This window comes from Pezoporus wallicus, unplaced genomic scaffold (genome assembly GCF_028554395.1).
Source record: "Pezoporus wallicus isolate ANWC-B61680 ecotype Strahan unplaced genomic scaffold, APGP_CSIRO_Pwel_v1 contig_2871, whole genome shotgun sequence".
Classification (NCBI taxonomy): Eukaryota; Metazoa; Chordata; class Aves; order Psittaciformes; family Psittacidae; genus Pezoporus; species Pezoporus wallicus.
In genome coordinates this window covers 1,919,585-1,937,282 of record NW_026640775.1, presented here as the reverse complement: position 1 = coordinate 1,937,282, position 17,698 = coordinate 1,919,585, and the positions used below count along the sequence as shown (strand labels likewise).

Here is a 17,698-nt window from a genome sequence, read left to right as displayed (position 1 = left end):
GCAACCAATTTTTGACCCACAGGATCTATCCACTCATCCTCAGCTCATTCCTCCTCACTGCACGATTGAGGAGAGAGCCACCTGGGCCCATTTCTCTCTCTGTTTATTTTTTAATGTAATACAAGTATTTCATAAAGAGCAATTTGCAAGTACGATGCTAACTTCTGTTTCCATCTGACAAGTAGCTGCTGTAAGCATGTTACAAATCCCTATGTAAAACTAACTTGTAGTGTGAGATGTAGGCAGTAAAATAAAGGGTTTCTTTTTCTTTTCTTTTTTTTTTTAATATGATAAGACTTTGCTTCATAGAGGGACATAGGTTCATAAATTCTTTTGTCAAGGAGAAACACTTCAAGCAGTAACTATTTTCTCCTGGGCAAAACCTTCTTATGAATCTTTAAAAAAATTTCTTGTTAAAGCCGCTTTGTACATAGAGGATTTTAATGAAGGTAAACACTGCTTTTGAATGAGCATACGAGAACTTCGGCTGAGAAGCAAAATGTTAGCATCAAAATTCTCAAGAGGTGTTACTTATGTTGCAAGTAGCACTTCTGATTTAAAGACCATTTTGTTTTCTATGTGATTGCATGCACACAGTACCTAAGAAAGAGACTTAATAAAATGGACAAGCCCATGACTCTTCAGTACTTTATTATGAAGGAAAAAGATGCCCTGGCATAGAGTTGTTGGACTTCTGTCATACGCAAACTGCATCAGGCTCTGTTTTATTTTCTTTTAACTGCGCTGAGTCCTGAGATAAACTGGGGAATCAGCAAGTACTGATGCTATATACCCCTATAGGTGAAGGGGTAGAATAAAGCAGAGTTTGGAGAACTCACTGAAAAATGAGGTCAGTAGCTGCTTTGAAAATAAGTATCGTTCTTGGGTTGCAAATGGAATGTGAGTAACAGACAAGATTGATCTTTCTGTCATGATTGTGTTTTGTTGCTGTTATCTCTTCTCAACCAGTAGATTTATTTTTTCCCCTCATATTCTTGGTGACATTTTAGAGGAGGGTTAGGAAAATATCTGTATCCTGTTCATCTTAAATTGCGTTATTCTTTGAAAATAATTTTTGAAGTTTCAGGCTTTCCATATTTTTGAGCAGTCTAGGCTTGAAAGTATAAAGGAATGTCATTAAAAAGGCATCTATAAATATATATCTGTACATACATATAGAGGAATAGATGGGAATGAAAACGGAAAAATGTGAAAGCAAATTATTTATTAACTTCTGTCCTTCTGTGACTGTGATACTACGGGTTAGATCCCCATTCATAGAATCATAGAATCATTTAGGTTGGAAAAGAGCTTGAAGATCATTGAGTCCAACCATTAACCTAGCAATGCCAAGTCCACACTAAACCACGTCCCCCATTCCTGTGCTGGTGTTGCTTACACCTGGAACCTTCTAAAAACTTTGATTACCAGACTTTTCTGTGAACCACAGCACATACTGAGTGAAAATATAAAAGAAGGTGTCAATCCTGTGTACCCTCAGAGCTGCTAGCACAGTTCCAAGGAAGAACTCATTTGGGCTGTCAACTTACTGGCTATTTTCTCTCTTATAGATAGGACTGTTTTTTTTTGTAACTAGTTGGGAAAGAGTAAATTTGGTAGGATCTGGAAACGGCTGTAATCTGTTCCTTTAAAATGGATTTACAGAACTTCTGAGGTGGGTGCCGAGTCCAAGTTCACCCCAATTCCTTCTTTAAAGTCATGATACAGGGGTTCTTACAGGGATTAAGAAGTCTGATTTGGGGGGAAGATCTCCAATGCCAAGAAAAGTTGGAATTTTGGCGCCCAGTGAGCCTCATATTTCTTTCTGAAGCACGTTCTGCCATGTGGGAGAGGAAGTTGATAAGAGAGGAGATGACATTTTCCTTCAAAATGCTATTTGTGTTCTAAGAACTTGAGAAGTGGAGTACATTAACAGAGCTATGTTATTTAAACAAAGATTTACCATTTACTTTTTTCATCTTTTATTTCATAATGTGTTTATTCCACACCCTGCCTTTATGGTACCAAATTTTTCTCTAATATGACAAAAAATCTGTCACATGACAACCAACTTTCATAGTTGGAAGACTGTAAAGCTGGAATATAAAAAGCTGACTATCAAGCAGTAAACTCATTATAACCCCACATTATCAAAATTTTGAAGAAAACCAGAAAAATACTGGCTAAGATACTCTTTTTTTCTTTAGGTTATTTATATTTTGAGTCTGGCAAAAAACCTGTGAAAAATCTCTTGTAAGGGATGGATGCTACATTGACACAGAGCCAAGGGAAAAGCTTTACAGTAGAAATTGTTCATTGACTCTGTGACTACAAGTGTGGAAAAGCAGAGAAAATTAGATAACATTAATTCAAGAAACACAGCAAAGCCAAGGCGCAGGATTGGTTTATAAACAGCTTTAACTGTATATATTCATCTCAGTGGCTCTGAAAACAAATGAAAGATTACTGGGATAAGATTATCTGTAACAAATGCAAGGAAGTGTATGAAGCAGTTGGAAAAGCTTTTTATAGTGGAGCCGTTAAATCTAGTTAATTGTATTTGATTTTTGTTTTCATAATTACTTCCATTGTTCCACTGAACTCCTGCTGAATGTCTGACATCGTCGAGCTGTCATGCCCTAATTAAAAAAATAAATGAATAGAAACTGAATACCAAGGTGATTAGTGTTGTGTTCCATGCTTTAATAGATGTCCTGCTCCTACTGGTTGAGAGCTACTTCATACTTAGCTGAGGAGATAGTCTTTGATTTAAAATGAAAAAGCCACTATGATAAGGTCGTGTGGTTAAGGGAAGAAGCATTTGACCATATGTGATGGTAACAAAAGTAATTCTGTTTGCTGTTGCCATGTGGTAAGAAGGTCAGGAGTAAGTAATGAGAAACCCAATTTATGTTAATTCCCACTGTGACCCCTCACACAGGCACTGTCCAAGTTAGTAGCATTTTATAGCTCTGTTAGAAGTAGTCAAGGATGAGCTGGCCTGAGGTTGCTGTATTGTTGCTGTATTGTGATCTGTACATGTGCAGTAGGTTTTATAAATCTTGAACTGGGTTTATTGTGGAATTGTAGAACATTTGACTTACAGCAAGGCATACATGCGTGATGTACATGCAGCTGTTTTTGAGGATATTACTTATTTAATCTGATTAATTTCTAAAATGCAATTATATGATGCTCTTGGAGCACATGCAGTGCACTGAATTCACAGACCTTTCCTATATCTGTGGCACAGACATAAAATCTTATTGTATCTGGAGAAGTGTAGCTGAGACCATGTTTCAAAGTACAACCCCCTTTCCCCAAACTCTCACAACCATTACCATTCATTCTGGGGCTAATTTTGATCTCCCTTACTTTGAGATAAACCCAGTAATGGTGGCTGAAGTTGCAGATGTTCATGTGGGCAACAAATAAAGAGAAGCCACTGGCTCTATTTTGATCTGGGTATTGCACCTAGATCCTGTGCTTAAATTGGCCAGTTACTTCCTCATCCTATTTTTTTTTTCTTTCATATTTAATGCTATGAATTTCTGAGTGCAGGCATTATGTTAGCACAGTTTTTAAGGCTGGAAGCTGTCAGGAGGAACACTGCATAGGTTTGTGTAAACGAAGTGAACTGTCTTAACAGTGCTTGTTATTACTGGAAAGACTAATATAGCTAGCAATGTCGCGTACAAAGCTGCTTTCTAAGACCTTTTAGGCAGGTGGCCATCTGAGTCAGGTAGGACTGTGGCTTGAGGAGCAGTGGATGCTGTAGAAGTCTAAAGGCAAGTTCATATGACAGAAATATGTGCTCCAGGCAGTGTTATCAGTCACTTTCCTTTCACAATGGGTATCAATCTGGCCACCTGTTGAAGTGAAAGGAAAACCGAGTCAAAGAACTGCAATATCTTCTTTCAGTTTATTTGACAATGGTGTGTTAGGTAAAAATCTTTAAAAAGGAAAACTGATAATCGTGAAGTCCAAAGCTTTTCTTTTAAGCCAAGCATCTTCATTACCATTCATGGGCATTTTATATAGTTGTTCGTGTAAGGTTTCCACTTGATTCACATGATGCATTACCTAGTTTGAAAAAAAACTACTCAGCAGGTGTGGTGATACTATATGCTGAAAATGAATATTTAAGACTCAGGGGAAACTATTTACAACTTTGGGGAGGTGGGAAGACAGTATAAACTTCATTTAAAATAGTTTATGTCTCTTCTCCCTTTTAAAGCACCATTGAAAGAGGTATATCCACATTTCCTAGGGTGATCCGTCATGAGCTGACTTACCTATGATTTTCCCAAATATCTTCCTAGTTAGATAAAACATGTGCATGAATGTGAGAATGATTTATCTGTTTTGTCTCAGTGATGAAAATCTGTATTCAACTGAATTTGCCACTTTCTTAACTTTCCTTTATAGCTGAATTGGGAGTTCAGTGTTGCTTCTTACACTTTCTTAATTTGTTGTGGTACTTCACACTCATGGGGTGGAAAAGCTAGATTTCATCCTCCATGTCGACTGTTCAGAAACTTGCATGGATATTTAAAAAAATATATAGGAAAAATAGAATTATTTTTACAAATGCAGCCCCAGGATGAATCCACCTCTAGCACCATAGCCCCAAGTTTCAGAGCCTGGTTGTCATTACCCCTAAAACTTCTATCAGTGTACTTGTAACAGCATGATTTCAGAAACATCTAGCGTTGACTCTTACTTTGCTACCATAGGAGCAGTATCTAACCCGTGCATGTTGAATTACAAGATGTGGCTATTCGAAAATGACCCTACTTGTGAGTTTATATTTTCAAAGATTTATTTGTCCATGCCTAGACTGATGTCAGTGGTGCATGTGGTGATCTTAAAGGAAGAAAAAAAATAATTTCCTACTTAAAGTGATTCTGTGCATTTTACAATATGCACACGTGTAACAAGTGTGGAACACAGAAGCAAGGAAAGTTATCTGTGTTTTTCAAGTAGGCATGTAAAGGAAGCTGTGTGATGTAAGGAAAAGAAATTAAATTTAATCATTATTCAGATACAGCGAGTAAAGATGAAAGTTCTCCACAATTTATCTACCAAATGTTTGTGTCTGACACAGTGACTCTAATACCACAGTTGTTAATATTAAGTCTGTCCACATATTTTGTGCAAAATGTCTGTGGTGAGGCATTCATTGTGTTGAAAAGCTGACACAATGGAATGCTTTTTGTGCTGGCTCTGGACAAATTACAGTCCATTTTGTTAGTTCCAAGGTCAGAGTACTATCATGGCTCTTAAAGTGTAGAGTAGTGAAGTGAGCCCTATTGAATGAGGAACAGCTCTAAGTTTGCCTGATTATTGCAGCCAGGTATCTCTAATAGCAGAGTTCTTCATGTGAGCCTATTTCTCTTGTCTAAAATTCTCATTTTTGCTGTAATTTGATTTCAGAATGACTTTCACTGAAGTATATGTACAGTTGTAGAGCTCAGCCATATTTTCAAGGTACACAGTAGCCATTGTCAGTGTAGATATGCTTTCATTGCCTATTTCAGCTCTACTGCTAGTTTAAGCATAAGACAAAGGGCACTGTTATTAAACACCTTGTACTGTCAGAGTCTGTGTTTCTTTCCCTGACATTCTGGTAGATCAATTCTTTTCTTAAAATCAGAAAACATAAGCTCTTTCACACAAAACTTGGAACTAGATTTGCATGGACTTAATACATCCCTTTTCCCCCTACCCTCTCTGGTCTAACACTAGCCTTTCCTCCTAATATGAAACATTATTTTTGTGCCTTGCAAGCCTGCACTGGTTTTTCTGTGAATAAGAATCATCAGATTATTTTGCCGTCTTGGCCTCTCTGAAATGCAGCATGATTGTTTTAAACAAATTAAGATCAGAATTAGGTTTTTTTTTTTCCTCATAAAAACAGTGGTACTCTCCAGAATCCTCTTCTTTTCTCACAGCATGCAATTTAAAGTTCTTGATACCCATTTTGTGACTAATGAAGCTTTCTTGCCCATTTTGCTCTTCTCCCCTTCTATAAAGCAGTTCATCAGCATTGCTTTTTGATTAGCAAAGTGAGTCATTTTAATAACATCCATCTGCACCCAAAGTGTACCTTTAATTCTTCAGTTCACTCTTTTGAGTTCATGACCACCTGCAGCCAGCTCATTGATTCACTGGTGTGATTTTTGCTCTTTGGGAGCAGGTGAAGAAATAGGGTGGCTTTCTCTTATCTGCCCAGGGGCACCAGCACACATAAGCATCAAAGGACCCAGAGTTTCTGTAGAGTAAAAGGCTGGAAAAGCAACAAATAAAGGTGATGTCTGGTTGTAAGACTAGCTCAATGTGTATTTAGGTTGATACAATGTGTTTTATTGACTTACTGTCTTAGTCCGAATTCTAAAACTTGCTTTATTATTACTTAGTCCTGGGTAATTTTGAAATGGGTATTGCTTTGCCGTTGTTTGAACTCTGTCTTTAGCCTTGTCCTTTTATTTCTTCAGGATCATTGGTGTATCTAAATTTCTGTATAGAGATAAGCTGTTAAAATATTTTGGTTTTCCTTTCCTTTGCAGGGAGTAATATGTGGGAGGCTGTGGACTATTTGCTTCCAACATAGGAACAGCACTGGGTTGGGAATCTGCACTCCTGAGAGAATGCTGGGAATCTGCAGAGGGCGACGGAAATTCCTGGCTGCCTCTTTGACCGTCCTTTTTGTCCCTGCCATTACGTGGATTTATCTGTTTACTGGGAGTTTTGAAGGTAAGAGGAGAATAAGGGCTGGAGGTGGAAGGCTGGGGTGTTGAATGTATCAGACAAATGCAGATCATTGATTTTATTGAAATAAATCTGGTTTGACTTTCAGAGGAGGTAGCTCGCAAGGTGCAGATTTCAATGAAGGGGCTTCCTTACCATGTTCTCACTGCTGAGGAGGATGTAATTGCTGGCCCCAGTTATTTGATGTTTTTTCTCATTTTTTGACTTGTAAAAAGTGAAGGAAACCCAAACAAATCCACCTTACTCATTTCTTTTCAGAGTTTTCTAATTTTTAAAAGTTGACCTATCCTATGCCCTGTAAGATTTTACTTTTAATTGAAATTAACATCTCATTTCAGATCTGCCCTTAATATTATTTTAAAGTGTTTAAAATATTTATTCTGGGCACTCTTTACACATCTCTGTTTTTATGGACCTGTGTGTTAGACCTTATATGTATAGATGAGACTGAGCCTAGTTCTGGGACGCAAAGCAGGAAGTGTACCTAGCTGGAGGGCCTACAGGACAAGCCAGGAAAACGTGTGTCTGGCATGGATCTTTGCATCATGGACTGTGCTAGGTCATGGTTACTCAGCTGCAGGCTTTCTCTTGTCATGTGGTCCATTGTGCTGCAGCTCACTGGACCATGGAACACATGGTGGTACCTAGTTCGGAATGTCAGACAGTGGTGGGATGCTGCTCTATGAAGCGTAAATGTAGGAGCAAAGAATTCTATGAATGTTCTCTAGGCTCCTGATTTGGTTATATAAATGCATATGTGGCCAAAACCTGCAAACACATGAGACTCTTTTCTTGCCTTTGTTTGAAAATTGTTAGTTCTAGCCACTGCCTCTATGTTTATTGTGCTAGGAGGCTGAACGCAGAAAATCAGCAAATACCTGTATAAAATCTCTTATAAAATCAGTTCAAATCCATATCACTCTGGGTGGCAGTGGGCTGCTATAGCTGGAGTATCTTTGGCCTTTTTTCAGGTGGAGATCCTCAAGCTTCTAGGTACATTGACTTGCAGCTTTTTATAATCAGACTTGAAATAACCACTACTTTGTCTTTTGTCTGTCTGATGACCTCTTTTTCTGGCTTTAAAGGAGTTCAGTAGTAATACTTCAGTTAGGTGAGGTTAGAAGTTGCTGGACCTCTGATTTCTTATTACTTTGTAGTTTTGAGGGGGTTTTGTATTTTTATTTTTTGATTTTAAATGAGATGGAGCATTTTATGTTTGGCAATAGGTGTGTTGTTTTGGCATGACTGGAAAAAGATGTTCAGCCTTTGTAATTCTCTCAGCACAAGGAAAGGTGTTTCAGCTGTTTAAAAACTGTTCAAAAGCTAGTTCACAGTCTGATAATTTTAAAAAGGCATCGTTTAAAATGTCAAACTTCTTTCATGTAACCTTGGCTGATGAATTTGTGCTTTGTTTCAAAACAAAATTGGATTCCAAGTTAAATTACGAGGAAGAACGTGTGAATATTTTTAGTGTGTATTACATACATTTCCGTATTAGTTACATGCCAGGTACAAATATTTGCTTATGCAAATTTATTTGCTTACATAAAATTCTGCCTTAATGGGCAGTAACTCTATGAGCTTATTCTAGGATGAAACACTTAGGGATTCATGTTAAATTGGAAATATAAAGGGTGCTGGCTGCATACTTGAAAACTAATGATCTGGCAGTCAGAACAGTACTGATTGTGTTTGATTTTAAAAGCTGAGCAAATGCAGGCCTCACCTTTTTGCTTTTAGAGGAATATTATGCTGCCTTGTCGTAATGACTATTTTAATTGTGTCCACAATTGATAATGGCATGCTGCTTTAAATTCCTCTGTGTGTAGAATCCTTTGTTTTTGCAGAGTGCTCAATACAAATCTTGAAATTCACTGCTAAATGTTATTTGAAGTGACTTAAAACTCTCAGTGTGAATTAATCTTAAATGCAAACCAGGGAGCAAAGCCCATTACCTATTAAGAAGCCTTCTACTGAAAAAGGACTGGAAATTACATACAAATAGTAACTCTTTCTGTTATTTTTCTGTATCTGTTTTTTTGTTTTCAGTTGTTTTTCTTTTTAAATTTTTGGATGGGGCATGATTGTTGGTTAAAAACTATGATCAGTTAAAATATTTATTTAACCAAGTGATAGCTAGGATTTTCCTTAACTTGTAGGTATTACGGACAGAAAGTTAAGGCCTTTTTGTCACTTTATCAGCTTTTTGAGCTGTACTTCACTGTGGTTCACACAATTTACTTATGTTTTAAGCTGTCTGCGTATGGTTGAGTAAAAATGTCCCACAGCAGCATCGTGCCTTGATTTGAAACCAGCAGGAGTGGAAAGTCCTCTCTGTCTTCTGGCATTAGCTTCTTTGGTTAATAACAGGCAGCACCAGAAGCTTTCTTTTCAGCTCGTTTGGTTTTAGATTAAAGTAAATGGTTCTTGTTATACTTTTATCCACTAAGTTAAAGAAATTGTCAGTGCCTAGTTTCTTCATCGGCTCAATTATTCAGGGTGGAAGGGGCCTCAGGAGTTCTCTGGTTAAACTTCTGCTCAAGGCAGGGTGGGCTTTGGTGTCAGGCAAGATTTCTTAAGCCTTTATCCAGTCATGTCTTGAAAACCTCCAAGCATAGAGACTACACTGTGTTCCTGGCAACTTGTGCCACTGCTTGACTGTCCTCAGATGGAAGGGTTTCTCCATATATCTAGTTTGAACCTCTTTTGCTTCAATTGATGTCTGATGTCACTCATCCCTGCACCATGTATCACTGTGAAGAGCCTGGCTTCATTCTCTTGCCACTTACTTGTAGGTGTATTTCCATTTGAAGGTACTTACATGTAGCCGAACCACCTCTCAGTCTTTTTTTCACTAAGCTAAAAATGTTGAGCTCTCTGAGCTGTAATGGGAAAGAATGTTGTGGTCTTTTTCTGTATTATTTTGCAGGGTTTTGTTTGTTTGTGTGTTTCAGGGTTCTAGAACCAAATATCACTCTTCGGTACTGGTATCTGCAGTGCTTTGTCCTGGAATTACTTGTTCTTGATGTAATTAGGGATTACATTACTTGTCTATGTGTTTGTATCTAAGAAGTTATTAATTTGCCATGCCATGGCAGTGGGATCACATTTAGAAAGCCTCTATAAGCTCTTTGTTAATGTGTAATACAAAATATGGGCTAATGTAGTCAAATCCCACGTTCTGCTTTTTAAATAGTTTGCAACTCTTTAAGAAGAATTTTATTTCATTTTGGGTTTTGTTTCTCTGGTCAGAATGTACATTGCAGCCTAATACTGCACAGTTGTCACTCAGACACTACCAGTAAGACTCTTTCCTTGGAATATTCATTGGAGGAGACATTACCCAAACTGTGACAGTGACAGCTACTAAAAGCTTCATTAATCATGAATATATGTCTATTAAGGTTGAATATTGTATAGCCCTTGAATGTAACTGGTTACTGTTGCTGTTTTTAATAATGCATGAGGACAGTGTAATCTCAGTTATCAGTTACTTTGAATGAAAAAGCTAATTGTTCCAACATCCTTAAATCACATTCAAAGGGGAAGGTAATAGAGTAGAAAGGGTGGGGTGCATTTGAAACAGGAAAGAGGAAATAATCAAATAATATATGATGAATTTTCATTAGAAAGAATATAGCAGTTTTGGTAACCCATAGAGCTCCAGAAATAGCATAATTTTCCAAGCTATATGCAGCAGTTTCCTATCCCCTTTACCATAAAAGTCATGTAAAATGAAGACTTGGAACTGTAATTTGACGCATGCTCTCTAGATTACTGCTTCCTCAAAAAAATGCCCACTGTGGCTATGTGGCCTCAGTCACCTCTGTTTTGAAAGGATGAAAATACACTTTAGTTGTAAGTTTCTGTTCTGTGGATCCATTTGAGGTTGAAATCGCCAAAGTGGCTGTGGAGGGTTTCTGTGTAGAATGTATTTCACAGGAAAGGAAGAGTCAGTAGTGTAACCTTAAGATAAAGACTTGAGAAGTTGTGTGAGACACTATGTGGGAGGTCTGTGAGGGAGCAGGAAGCTGACTCTGTGTTTTGTCAACTGTCAAGGTAACATTTTAACAGCACAACCTGCCTTCTTTCCTGGGACTTGCTTTCCTCAGTTGTTGTTTTTTTCACTCCAGTGTTGGACAACTCTAATTTTCTGACTACTTTTTATTTTATTCCAACTAATCTGTAGAGACATGATTGAAGCCAGAGTTGGGCAAACACCTCATAAAATACAATAAAGTAAAATGAAGGAAGGCTGCAAATATTCATCTTAGTATTTAAATGGCTTCACTTTGATGCTGTTCACACTCTTTTTGTGTATGCTTTCCATAAATATTCTAGTGAATATGTTAATTGGGAAAAATGTCTACAGAAACAATGAATATCCAGTTTTAATATTCATGGGAAGCAGATTTCGAAATCATATTTGTGAATACTTGAATCAGAAAACCGATTCTGGGAGTTCAGCTTTATAGAGTTAAGTGCCAAAAGTTTATCACATGATCTTATATGCGTGATGAAAACTGCTGAGTTTTTAATGCTTGCAATAAGTTGCTCATAGGAAGAGGCAAACAAATAATTAATTGCTAAAATGTCTATCAGACACTTGCAAGTGATTAACAAACATCAGAAAATAATCCCTTCACAGACAATGTAATCAGAAAGAGGCAAAATCTGAAATTGCTTTTTTCATTACAATTCTCTCAGTTTGCCTGAATTTTATCTGCTGTGTGTCTCAGCAGGATTAAACAAGAAAACTTAATCCAGTGTGCATTTAAAGTAGAAGTTTCAACCTCTGTATTTATTAAGTCTTTTTAATAAAGTTCTCAGAAGAGAGGTCCTGAAAGGGCTCCTTTGCATATAATAAGGATGTTACTGTGATGGGTGCTGAACAGCTTTACATGTTCAGTTACTCATTATACATGCTTTAGTTTGGCTTCATAGCAGCCCCTTCGTAAAAGCTGCTTCTGTATACATTTCCATTCTGGAGCAAATGATGGTCATTTACTCCTCTCTTGTTACAGTTTTTTTTTTAGGAAATATGCTGAGAATTGTCATTTAAACACTTTTATCTCAGCTGCAATCAAAATACCTTCTTTAGTGTTTGCAGTTTTTACTGGAGGATCCTCCAAGAATAAAATCAGTCATGATAGTAAAGACCTCAGGCTTATGCTAGGTTTTATTGCTTTGTCCTTGAAAGCCTGACTTTCTATGCAACCCTTGTGATTCGGCTATGCGGTGTTTGGAATGTCTGGTATACTGATGAAGTTTGATTGAAGTATGCTGTTGACCAGGAGGTCCATGCTGTGAAAGCTCATCATCTTTAGCTTGCAAGTCAGTATCCCCGCAATTAGATCTTGTTTTGCAGACATGTACAGACATGAGAACCATTATTTCACCATCATAGAAGAAAATAAAATTAACAAGCGAATATGAAAAAATAAAGAGTTTTATTCCCCATTATATAAAGACATAGTCTGCTCGTGAGCAGTGACTGGAAAGTCAAGTAGTTTCTGTGGCAAAAAGAGAATGGCCTTAGGCAAATAATGTGAACCAAAAGACAACATAGTCATGAGAAGCTTTTGAAGGTCAGACTGTGGAGTTAGTGAGGACCATGTTTGTTTTTTTCTTCTCAACCACTCTTTCAATTGATCCAAATGATTCTGCAATACACTTTTTTCCTTAACTAATAAGGTCCACCAGGTATCTCAACACCTAAATGCTGGTTTCAGTGCTGTTTCTTTTGCTTGCCAGGAATTCACATCCTTAAACCAGTATGTTATCGTCTCAAGAAATGCCATGAATCTTGTAACAGCCGCTTCTTTTGTGAGTATGTTGTGCCAAATAAAAGCAAGTACACATTTCTCTTTTGAATTCCAGTGTAGGGCATACATGTTCTCTTTCAACACTTCTCTCAAGGCTCTTATTCCATCTTTGACTTCCTCATTCATTGAGCAAACATTTGGGAAAAATGTTGTCCATGAAAGTTGCATTACACAAAAGTGAGCAAATTCCTTCCAAGAAGAAGGGACATCTAGATGCCTAAATTCTATTAGGACTTCATGGAAGACTAGCAGTAGTAGCAGTAGGGGAGTTATTTCCTGATTATTCCTCTTTCTCTTCAAAGGAAGATTCAAAGATAGGTACTTGTAACTTCATAGTCAAAATATGGTTTTCTTCAGAAAGCTTAAATGTCTTGCTTCTAAAAAAAAAAAAAAAAAAAAGGAAAAAAAAAAGCCAACCTCCTAAGCAGTTCTGCTTGGCTGTTTGAAACAAAATGTGCAGCTTACAAGTCCACCAGACCTTCTTTGAATGTTGGAACTAATGTAGCCTGACTTGCTGTGATTGATGGCATGCGGCTGATTGATGTTGAAGTCGTTTTTCCTACAATTAGGGCATTTATAAAAATCTAGCTCCCATATGGGTCTCCTGGTATTTAAATAAATCTTGAGTTCATGCTGCAATATATTTCTCAATAATGAAATGTATAGCATCTCTCTGTGTGTTCCTGACGATTGTAGAAGCTTCATTACATCTGACTTCTTTCCCTCTAACAAAATAATTTGAAATTAACCAGTGAGCTTTGGGGGCAAACAGGTCAACAAATATATGTGTATGGGAGAAATAAAATACCTGAAATACAAACATTTTAAAAGATTGAAATGAAAATTTAGTATTTTGTTTCTGGCAAATGTTTCAGTTAACTCAGAACAATTACGATATTTGCTTTTAGTGAAATATTTGTGGATATTTTTTCAGATCTGGGAAAAATTTGTAATCAGAATCTTTCCTGTTAGCAAATTGCATCTGTAGCATCTTTCAGTAGTTTTGAAACTTACGTTTTGAATATTTATTTAAATGTGTATAATACCAGAAGGGGAAGGAGTCAAGATAAAAATACATTTGAAGAAGTATTTCACACATCATGTATAGTTATTCTTTTGTTCTGTAGATAATGCTCTGGCATGGTTTAGCAAAAGCAACTGAGTGTGAAGGTTAATAGCCTGGTATTGGATGGATATGTTTTAGGTATGCTTACCTTAAGAATCCCAGTATCTTCAAGACATTTCTTTATTCCCTCTTTACCCATTTCAGACATTTTTTTCAGTCATGACAACCATTCAGTTTTTCAGTTGAGTAGTTATTTCCCTCCCTTGAAATTTTACCTCTCTTGTGCTGCTTTTCCTTCTGCAGTTCTTGTTTTGAGACTTGAATTTGAAAGATTTTTTTAAAGTTATCTCAATATCCTTGGACAATTGAGTGAAATGCACAGCTAACTTCAAAAACGTGGGCTGACAGCAGTCAACTCGGTTCACTCAGCTTTGTAGATACCAACAACAGGAGGAAAAGTTTATGACCTGGAGAATTGTATGTTTTTAGCCTGATACTCTTTTGCAGTTTAACAGTGTTCAAGCCATTTGAGCTATCCTGTGGTAATACTTTTTTCTAACCTGTAGCACAACCGTTCTTCTCCATACTTCTGTGGAACATGAGACAAAGTCCAGGATGTAAACACGAAGGTTTTAAACATGTTTTGTTTTCGTTATAATTCTGTTTAGCTTTCAAATTGCTAAATGTCAGCTTTTGCAGAGATCAGTAATTAGGGGGGAGAAGTGAAAGTTTTCAAAGTTAAATTCAGAAAGCATAACAGCTTGTGTTTCTGTTTGGTATGTTTACTTAAAAACAGAAATAATGGAAGATAATTTGTGGGCCTAGATAAAATATTTTACTGTCTGAATAAAGTATTTCATAAGGTGGAAACAAGTGTATGTGGATAATGTGGGCCCCCTCTGGAAGGAAATGGGAGAACTGGCTACCCTGGATTTGAAGAAGGCTGATGTTCTCAATGACTTTTTTGCCCCAGTCTTCACCAACAAGTGCTCTAGCCATGCCACTCAAGTCTTGGAAGGCAAATGCAGGGACTGTGAGAATGAAGACGTTAGACCCATTTTAGGACAAGATCAGATTCAAGATCATCTTAGGACCCTGAATGTGCACAAGTCATCCTGCCCCTCTACTTTCTCTCACGAGACCCCACTTGGAGTACTGTGTGCAGTTCTGGTGTCATAAACATAAGAAGGACATGGAACTGTTGGAGCAAGTCCAGAGGAGGCCATGAGGATGATCAGGGGAGTGGAGCACCTCCCGTATGAAGACAGGCTGACACAGTTGGGGCTGTTCAGCCTGGAGAAGAGAAGGCTGTGTGGAGACCTCATAGCAGCCTTCCAGTATCTGAAGGGGTCTTACAATGATGCTGGAGAGGGTCCCTTCATCAGGGACTGTAACGATAGGACAAGGGGTACTGGGTTTAAACTTAAGCAAGGGAAGTTATAGTTAGATATAAGGAAGAACTTCTTAATGTGAGGGTAGTGAAGCATGGGAACAGGTTGCCCAGAGAAATGGTAAATGATCCATCCCTGGCAGTGTTCAAGGCCAGGTTGAAAAGAACCTTGGGTGACATTGTCTAGTGTGAGGTGTCCCTGCCCATGGCAGATTATATTTAAGGTCCTTCCCAACCCTATCAATTCTATGATGCTATAATGCAATACTTTTCCAGTGAGCCTGTAGTAACAGGTCTGCATACTGATTCCTGAACTTTGGAGAAGCCCAATGAAATCACTGTCATCAGGATATAGTTTAGGACACATGGAATAGCTTACAACCTTGGTTGTAATGTATTGAGGTTCTGAATTGGAAAATCCAAAATCTGTATCCACAAAATACACTGAAAGTGTGATTGTAATGGAATCAAATCTACTTGTGCTGGCTGTAATTGAGCAAGCACAGGTACTGTTAGGAATAGAAGTAGGCCACTATGAAAAGCAGAAGAAGCCTGGTCAGCTTGTATACTGTTTTCTAGACAGTGAAGCCTGGGCCCCTGCATCTTCAAAGTGATATTTGTTCTTCCTAAGTAGGTTAAAACCAGTGCATTTATGGCTGTTGGTGCTACAATAGCATCTTCATTTGGCTCTCTTAACACAGTATTGAGGTTGTCATGGTGTAGTTTAATATCAAACAATGTCGCATAGCATTCATGTAATACATAGATGATTATTTCTGGAGCCAAAATAAAGCCATGGCTAATAAAATAGAAATATTCTTATGTGCTGAAAACGTCTTGAAGAAAGTGCTAGAATAAAAAAGATGAAAGAGCTGTATGTGATTGCGTTAAAAAAATAAAATAAACTCTAAAAGCAGTGTTGCTCCCCACCATTTTCTTTCTTTCCTTTCTATTTTATGATTCATCTTTCCTTTACATGTCTGTACATCTCTCTTAGAGTAGTTGCACCAGGCTTTTGCTTGTGTTTCAAAATTGAACTGGCAGACAAATTTGTAGATTCTCCCCAAAATCTCATAGAACAGGTACTTATGTTTTGTTGGCTTGTGAAGATTTGTAGATTTCTGCCATCAGATGAATGTTAACATCTCTCATATCTTCCATAGTGTAGCTTGTATTAGGTTGTAGAGTTGATAGAATAATGTTGACTGGTAATTCCTGCATCTGACCCATGCCTTCTAGATACACCACAGCTTTTTTTCTAATCAGATTTCCAAACCTTATATTAAAGCTGGTGGAGGATTTTAGCACATCTCTGACGAAATTATGCCACCTTTTTTCACAAATACGTGCTTTAATCCTTGTCTGTATTTTTCTGGCTTCATGTTTGGAAGTGAAAGATGAGAAATAGATGAGGAAAAAACAATAAAAAGGGATCATTTAAACAGTTTCAGTTTTTGTGTAAATAAGTGCTCAAGGCTATGAGATATTGCAATACATAAAGTACACCGCAAGAAATATCACCTTGAGAACTATAAATGAGAGTGCTACAGAACTACAATTACCAAAACATATAGCTGTTTGTTTTTTTTTTAACAAAAAGGTGTATTTATAGGATAATTACTAACCTTACCATAGCTGACAATCCTAGTTATCTGGATGATCAGTTGCCATCCTAGGACAGAAAAACTAATTTCCCAAGTAGATTCTTTGTTTTGGGCTTCAGGTTACTCTGTACCTTTTCAGTAGTGAAAAATAACCCTTCAGAAAAGATCAAATCAAGCACAGTTTCAGGTGCAAGTTAAAAATGTTTATTAAATTTGAGAAACAAGATTCATTTGAGCACTAATTTGTCAACCAATTATTCAGGCTTATAAACTTACATTTTATGACTGTTGTAATCTCAGTTCTCGAGATAAAACAGAAAATCACTGTACAGTGTTTGCAAGTTGCCTTTACAGCATTAAGAAATAAAAGATTTCTCTCCCACTGTTTTCATATCATTAAAGCATTCAGTATTCTAGAATTGTATTGAACTAATACCACAGCTTTAATATTTCACAATCAGTAAATTTCGTGTCTGTCACTGGATTTAATTTAACCTAACTCCATGATTTTGCTTGTTAACTGTAGCAAGAATAACATTTTCAGATGAATGGGTGCTATAAAAATCTGCTTTTTATTCTCTACTAATCAAACTGTTATAATATGTACCTCAAGTGATCTACGGTGACTTTAACAGAGATTTCCTTTGGTCTGAAAATGTGAAAAACACACAGAATGTTTTCTAGGGGTGTTAACTATAATGGATTTAGCTATTTCACCTCTTGCTTCAGTGCATTACAAACCCAAGGGTTTAAGGTAAAAATCTCAACAGAGAGGTTACATTTTGTAGAGTATTCTTACAGCACCCAAGTAGAAAAATCTGTCTGCGCAGCTAAATGTAATTATTAGCTTCCAAGGAACTCCAAGTAACTCTTTAAAGCTTTGCCAATATACACAGGGATAAGTAAATCTGAAAATAACCATTATCTAACATACTTGAGTTGGGTGAAGTTATTAGTTGCTTGTTCACATACACTTTAATGGAGGTGTGATGAATTAAGTACTCTTCCTGTAGAATGCAAATACCTTTAACCAAACGATTGA

At 37.1% G+C, this 17,698-nt stretch overlaps 1 protein-coding gene across 5 annotated transcripts in view; it reads left to right on the top strand.

Moving 5' to 3' along the window:
- LARGE1 (LARGE xylosyl- and glucuronyltransferase 1) overlaps positions 1-17,698 on the top strand; it is a 278,062-nt gene that overhangs the window by 76,999 nt on the left and 183,365 nt on the right. For all 5 annotated transcript variants that reach the window (XR_008973630.1, XM_057420472.1, XM_057420469.1 and 2 more), the window contains one exon: positions 6,570-6,756. Coding sequence is in view for 4 of the 5 variants with exons in the window: in XM_057420472.1 (XP_057276455.1) it covers positions 6,651-6,756 (106 nt within the window). In the remaining variant the exon portion in view is untranslated. The remainder of the gene's footprint in view (positions 1-6,569; positions 6,757-17,698) is intronic.